Source organism: Nicotiana attenuata, chromosome 2 (genome assembly GCF_001879085.1).
Source record: "Nicotiana attenuata strain UT chromosome 2, NIATTr2, whole genome shotgun sequence".
Classification (NCBI taxonomy): Eukaryota; Viridiplantae; Streptophyta; class Magnoliopsida; order Solanales; family Solanaceae; genus Nicotiana; species Nicotiana attenuata.
Window position 1 is genome coordinate 48,113,989 of NC_031990.1, and position 6,415 is coordinate 48,120,403.

The 6,415-nt window shown below is 33.6% G+C and overlaps 1 protein-coding gene across 1 annotated transcript; it reads left to right on the top strand.

Annotated features, from left to right (window-relative positions):
* Positions 1,185-5,752, top strand: LOC109209236 (protein VTE6, chloroplastic). Its single transcript, XM_019372467.1, has 5 exons — positions 1,185-1,715; positions 2,679-2,932; positions 3,407-3,530; positions 5,076-5,180; positions 5,265-5,752. Exons 1-5 carry the CDS (start codon positions 1,323-1,325, stop codon positions 5,349-5,351), a joined length of 963 nt encoding a protein of 320 aa, XP_019228012.1. The 5' UTR covers positions 1,185-1,322; the 3' UTR covers positions 5,352-5,752.

Below are 6,415 nucleotides of genomic sequence, written 5' to 3' on the forward strand. Positions count from 1 at the left end.
AATTTTCTGCTTTCTGTTTATTCGTTTTTCTGTACCCCACCCACACCCCAAAAAAATATTTTTTTTTTACTGTTTTTTTTTTTTGTATTTTCAATTTTCTGTTTTCCGTTTTTCCTTTTTTCTGCACCACCCACCCTCCAGCAAAAAAAATATTTTTTGTTTACTTTTTTTTTTTTGTATTTTTAATTTTCTATTTTCTGTTTTTTTTATTTTTCTGCACCCCCCCCCCCCCACACCCCGCAAAAAAAATTATATTTTCAGTTCTGGTTTTTTTTATTTTTCAGTTTACTGGTTTGAAATTTTACGAGTCCAAAGTTATGAGTTCAGAGGTTTATGTGTTTCGAAGTTTGCGGGTTTAGAAATTATAGAGTTTACGGGTTCGAAAGTTTAGCGGTTCAGAAGTTTATGAAATTTATGGGTTCAGGTTGTTGGTTCGAAAGTTTATGACTTCATGTTTATTGTATCTAAATTATTGATGAATACTCTTGAGAAGTTATTTTCTTTACTTTGCGTACCAAACACTGAAAAATGAGTAAGATTACTACTTATTTTCCCAAAAAATATTTTCTTGAAAAATATTTTTCATGAAAAACATTTTCCGTTATACCAAACACATCCTTAATGTACTACAGTTAGAATGATGAATGCATCTCTCCGAGAAACATGACGTGAGAAAATCTTAGAATGTAATTGAATTTTTTATAAAAGTAATTGAATTCAAAATGTAACTTACAATAAAATATTTTTGTCGAGATGTGGAAAATAATATGAACGTTTTTATAAGTAAACCTATAATTTTTTTATTATAAAACTTTTCTTAAATAAAAATATTATAAATAATCACTTGATATCAACTTTGTTAGTAACTTATAGATGTATTTCAAGTTCTAATCTTTTAAAAGCAAACGATATAAGAGGTAGTAATAGTTTAAGATGCAATAAACTTAAAAAGATTCGATCTCTAAAGAATTGTAGAAAAAACACATATGACAACTCTTATTAAGTTGTTTGATATTTCAAAATAAAAATAAATGGGAAGAAAATTCAATCTACAAGTGTGTCTACAATTAGGCATGGAGCACCTCTCACTTTATCACATTTCTTCTATTTTTTCTTTTTCTCATTTTATTAAAAAAAAGTTCCAAATATTTAACAAGAATGTATGTTCTATAACGTTTCAAACACGTTGGGGGTGCAAATGACACATTTGCAAAACTAAAGTGTCTATGTGAAATTACCGCAAGAAGATCCTAGCTCCGGTTCCAGCAAAGACGACTCCACGGTTTCCGGAATCTAACGTCAAAATCTGTAAACTTAAAAAAATGGTTTTTTCAACTCTTTCTTCGTCGCCGGGACTCCCATTACTTCTCCATTATCAGAAACCAAAATTTTCATATTTAACCTCAAATCTCCCAAACCCATTTACTTTAAACCCTAGACATCATCTTAAAATGTCGAAAACGTCATCAATTAAAGCACATGCATCAGTGAGTGACTTGGGAATTATGGAAAGAGCAATTCAATTGGTTCAATCTTCACCACCCACGTGGCAATCTGCTTTGCTAAGTAACTTAATTATCTTCACTTTGGGTTCTCCACTTTTGGTCTCCGGTCTGTCACTTTCTGGTATTGGGGCTGCTTTCTTGCTCGGTACTCTTACTTGGCGTGCTTTTGGGTCTTCTGGGTTTCTTCTTGTTGCCACATATTTCGTTATTGTAAGTGAAATTTCAAACTTTTTTAAAAAAAAATTATACGCTTTAATTGGTGCAATGTTATTTTGAGGATTCTACTTTGTACGTATTGTTTTATCCCATTTAGTCCGCTGAGAGAAGATAGTAGGAAGAATAAGTTATGTTTATACAAATTTCAGATCAATACAAAATTGATATTACTCAGATCACGAATAACGCACCCAAAGGTGTTGCCGAATGGTGAATGAGGTAGGTTAGAACTATGAGGTCTTGGTTCAATTCTCCGCGGATCTATCGAAAGCTTCATGGATAGAGTCACCTCGTACCTATTGCTGGTGGGAGGCAGCAGGTATGCCATGGAGTTACCAACGTTATAAAAAAATATGAATAACTGCTTGCAAATCCCTCTTTCTCTATCTTCTTAAAGAGAAAAAGTCTATTTATAATTAGAATACTAGCAACAAAGTAATTGTGAATAAAGATTAAAACATAGAGCAGTAGCACCCTCTTGATAGATTAGTGAAACTTTATTTACATTTATATGATTTATTCCTGCAGTGTTATACTTTTTACTCTGTTTTATCCCGTTTATTTCTCTGAAATAAGATAGTAGGATGAATAAATTATGGTTATACAAATTTCATATCAATACAAAATAAAAGTAGAATACTCAATCATGAATAACTGTTTGCAAATCCCTCTTTCTTTGTCTAATTAACAGTCGATATAATCGAAAAATGAGTATTGAAATAGTCATAGTAAATAATAAGAAACAAAAGAAAGGAGCAATTTTCACCCTCTTAATGGATTAGTGGAACTTCATGAGCGAAAAGAAAATGCACTGATAGCCATCTAGATAACTTCTGGTATGTCTTTCTACCTAATATAATGATGGATGTTATCAAGGTATACGTCTCGTGCTTATACTGATAAGTCCTAATTATAAAAGATGTCAGGGAAATTGGACTAATAAATTAAACCAAACAGGGAACAGCTGCGACTAAGGTGAAAATGGCTCAGAAAGAGGCTCAAGGGGTTGCAGAGAAGAGGAAAGGAAGGAGAGGACCTGGAAGCGTGATCGGCTCCAGTGCAGCCGGTTGCGTTTGTGCATTTTTATCAATTAATGGTGTTGGTGGGGAGGCATTTACTCGCCTGTGGGAGCTTGCATTTGTAGCCAGTTTTTGTACTAAGTTGAGCGACACTGTCTCGAGCGAGATAGGAAAGGCATATGGTAAAACTACGTGAGTAACAGCCTCTTCACCTCTGGCTAACTACTAGGAATTTTATCAACTGAAAACAGTGTCTTGTTTACATAGAAACTGGAGATTTCATACTTTATTTGTTTCCGGAGCTTCGTCTGTTCTTAATTGTATAACTATTGAAAAGCACACAAACCATGTTTTATATATATTTTTTTAAATTAGACAAACAAATCTGGTCCTTTGAAAACCCAAGGACCTGTCAATATTGCAATATGCAGTTTTACGTGATTTAGCTAACATCATAAGTTTGTGATCATGCTATGTTACTAAACACTTTTATAGGCTGCTCTTTGTAGTTCATGTGAAATTTCAGATAGCACTAGCTAAAGTTATCTCTCTTGGAAGAAAGTCATGAGCAACTCCTACCATTTTCGCTTTTATATGTTCAATACTGTCATTAGCAGGATGGGATTTTTAGGGATTGTCTGCTGAGTACTTGCATAACAATTGCAGGTATCTTGTCACCACATTCAAGGTAGTGCCTCGGGGTACTGAAGGTGCTGTGAGTGCTGAGGGAACGTTCGCTGGGCTTCTTGCTTCAGTTCTCCTTTCATTTGTTGGCTATCTAATGGGTCAGGTATGCCTTTCATGAACCATTCTCAGTTTTGAGAAACTTTTGCTTATGCTGTGGTTTTTTCCTTCTGTACTTTGGGATAATCTGGAAATACTAGTCAATAATAGGATTAATAATATGGCAACAAAAATGTCACTTTGAAAATTTTGGCATCAAGGTGTTGTTATATAATTAATCTTTCATGAGGTCTACTACGGACCAGGTTGAGACCAGAAAAGAATTAAGTTATTAGAAATGCTGAAGAGAAGTTTGGGAATGTAGGACATTGAAATTGTTAGAGGGAATATTTGTTGTAGAATGAAGTGTTTGGCTAACTGGGAGCACTTTCTCATATCGGTCTAATTTTTGGGCTTGATTAGCGGGGATGTTTTCACAGAATCTTTTGGTTTATTTCTTGAGGTTGTGATAAAGGAAGGATTTTTGAAATATTCCTTATACCCTTAATTAACAATGCTATGCATGTGTTGAAACTAGGAATCAATGTGGCAAGGTATGCCTATCTGTTTCAAACTTGGCCACAATAGAAGGTTGTGAGTCTTATATCACTCTTGATAGCCTCCAAGTTGCCATAGATTTTTACTTATAAATGTACTCTTTTGGAACCTTGTTGACAGTATTATAAAGAGCAACTGAAAGGGGTTTCATTGTTTTAGCAATTCTATTCTTCTCCTTTCTATTCTAGGATTTTTGTGAACCTACAAAGTTTTTCATGCTATGAAGGGGTGCTGGCTTGAGTGATAATCATGTGTAGTGGTGATTTGGCTCTTGGTCCTGATCAATTCGATCAGGCACTAACTCTAGTTTGTGTGATAATTCAGTGGCTGAGATTATGCATATTGATTTCTGAAGAAATACACGGTTGCATGTTTGTACCTTGGTCCCTGCCCTGCGAGAAATATACTTTCTTGTCCCAAAAGAATAGTCATGTTAGTATTTTCCAAGTCAAAACAATATTTCGTTGAGTATAATATATTCAAACATTTTAAATATTTAGCTATTAAAATATTGTGATTTATGGTACCTTTTTGTGAAATTACTGAAAATTTGAGTATAATATATTCAAACATTTTAAATATTTAGCTATTAAAATATTGTGATTTATGGTACCTTTTTGTGAAATTACTGAAAATTTTAATTTTTATCTTTGTGGAAATTAATCTCCAAATTAACACCAGAAATTAGATAGCTCGTGATCCAAACCCTATCACTCTTCTTGGGACAAAGAGAGCATTAACTAGTCTTCTATTCGAATATAGTAAGAACTAAGAAATGGGTGATTTTGGTGAAGGTAAATCCTTGCATATAATATTACCTGATTGCTGATGTTTCGGGCAATGTTTAGGACTGAGCAACCCCAAGGCAGGGGGATTTCTATGGTTTTAGCCCATCAATAGTATTTTTATTTATTTTATATTTTGGATCACTTAGCTGCCGAAACATTCACTACATATTTTGCTTTAACTGCCTGCGCTAACGACAGATACAATGCCATTCAGTTCACTCTATGTCTTCAGTTTTTTTTTTTCTGATCAAAAGAATTGTTTCCAGATTAACGCACCTGGGGCTGCTATATGTGTAATTGCCTCCCAGATAGCAAACTTTGGCGAAAGTCTAATAGGCGCTTCACTTCAAGAGAAGGAAGGATTTCAATGGGTATGTATTTTTCTGAATAGAGGTCCAACGTTTATTTTGAGATTAAACTAACTTGCTCACCATTTTTTGTCCCTTAATATTCAGCTCAACAATGATGTTGTCAATGTCATCAACATATCCCTGGGAAGTATTTTGGCCGTCTTAATGCAGCAAATAATACTCCAAACTTAACGGATTTATGCACCTAGTTGGCGCATGAGCTTAAATTGCCACTTTTCATTGCATACTCTGTACACCATATTCTCAAGATGCAAAAGAGATCTTTAATGGGATTTACAGGTCCATAATATCATCCGAGTCAGAATCAAGAAAGTCGAGAAACAATTCTTATAACCCCCCCACATTCAATTTTAGCAAATTCTATCACCAATGGTTTCAGTGTCAATGTATTGTTTCCTAGTCATTTGGGATAATGTCCAGCATTGCACAGTTTTATGGTTGGGGTTACTCGATTGATAATTTATGTAAGATCCAATTGTGACTTGTGGGTACTAAGTCGAATGAAAGAAATGTGAGAAACTCATTACTGATGTAATCTTATTTATAGCAACAAAAGAAGCATTTTTCTTCTCTGTTGCCCAGTGTGGCTTACTTTCTTCTATGTTAATGACAAATCAAGCTATGTGAACTATGTAACTGTAGTGTCTTCTAACTCAAAAAAGCACTTTGCCGTCCTAGTTTGGGTTATTCCTTCTTTTGCAGTTGAAGCAATTGTCCCTTTCGAGCCATACAGTGTACTGTTTTTATTTTTTTAATTTTTAAGAATAATAAAAAGTAAAAGAGAGATTATAGAAAGATGTGACTGATGTGTCAAAGAGGTGAGAATATTCTTTTTTTTCTTTTGGGGTATAAGGTGACAATCTATTACTCCTTTGACGATTGTGTCGTTGAAATATTTTGTTATGCGAGGAAAGACGTGAAAGCACACGAAGAAGCAACAAGAATAACTTGTTGAAGTATCATTTACATATACCAAATTAGTTAATTTAACCCTAATAATTAAAATTTTAAAACGGTTTTATGGGTTTTTACAGTCATACCATATAGTCTATATCCAGACTTCGCTTGTGGGATTATACTGGTTTGTTGTTGTTAGCATATAGTCCCTATCTTATGGTTTAAACATTTCTTTCATTTTTTATTTGTCTTTCTTTAATCATGGATTCTTACAATGAATTTTAAAATGTTATATCAATATAATATTAAGAATTTTCTTAAATCCTAAAGCTCAATTT

Coding starts and splice junctions, on each gene's coding strand:
- LOC109209236 (XM_019372467.1), top strand. CDS start 1,323: ATGGTTTTTTCAACTCTTTCTTCGTCGCCGGGACTCCCATTACTTCTC. Junction 1,716..2,678: donor TTGCCACATATTTCGTTATT/GTAAGTGAAATT, acceptor TAAACCAAACAG/GGAACAGCTGCGACTAAGGT. Junction 3,531..5,075: donor TTGGCTATCTAATGGGTCAG/GTATGCCTTTCA, acceptor AATTGTTTCCAG/ATTAACGCACCTGGGGCTGC.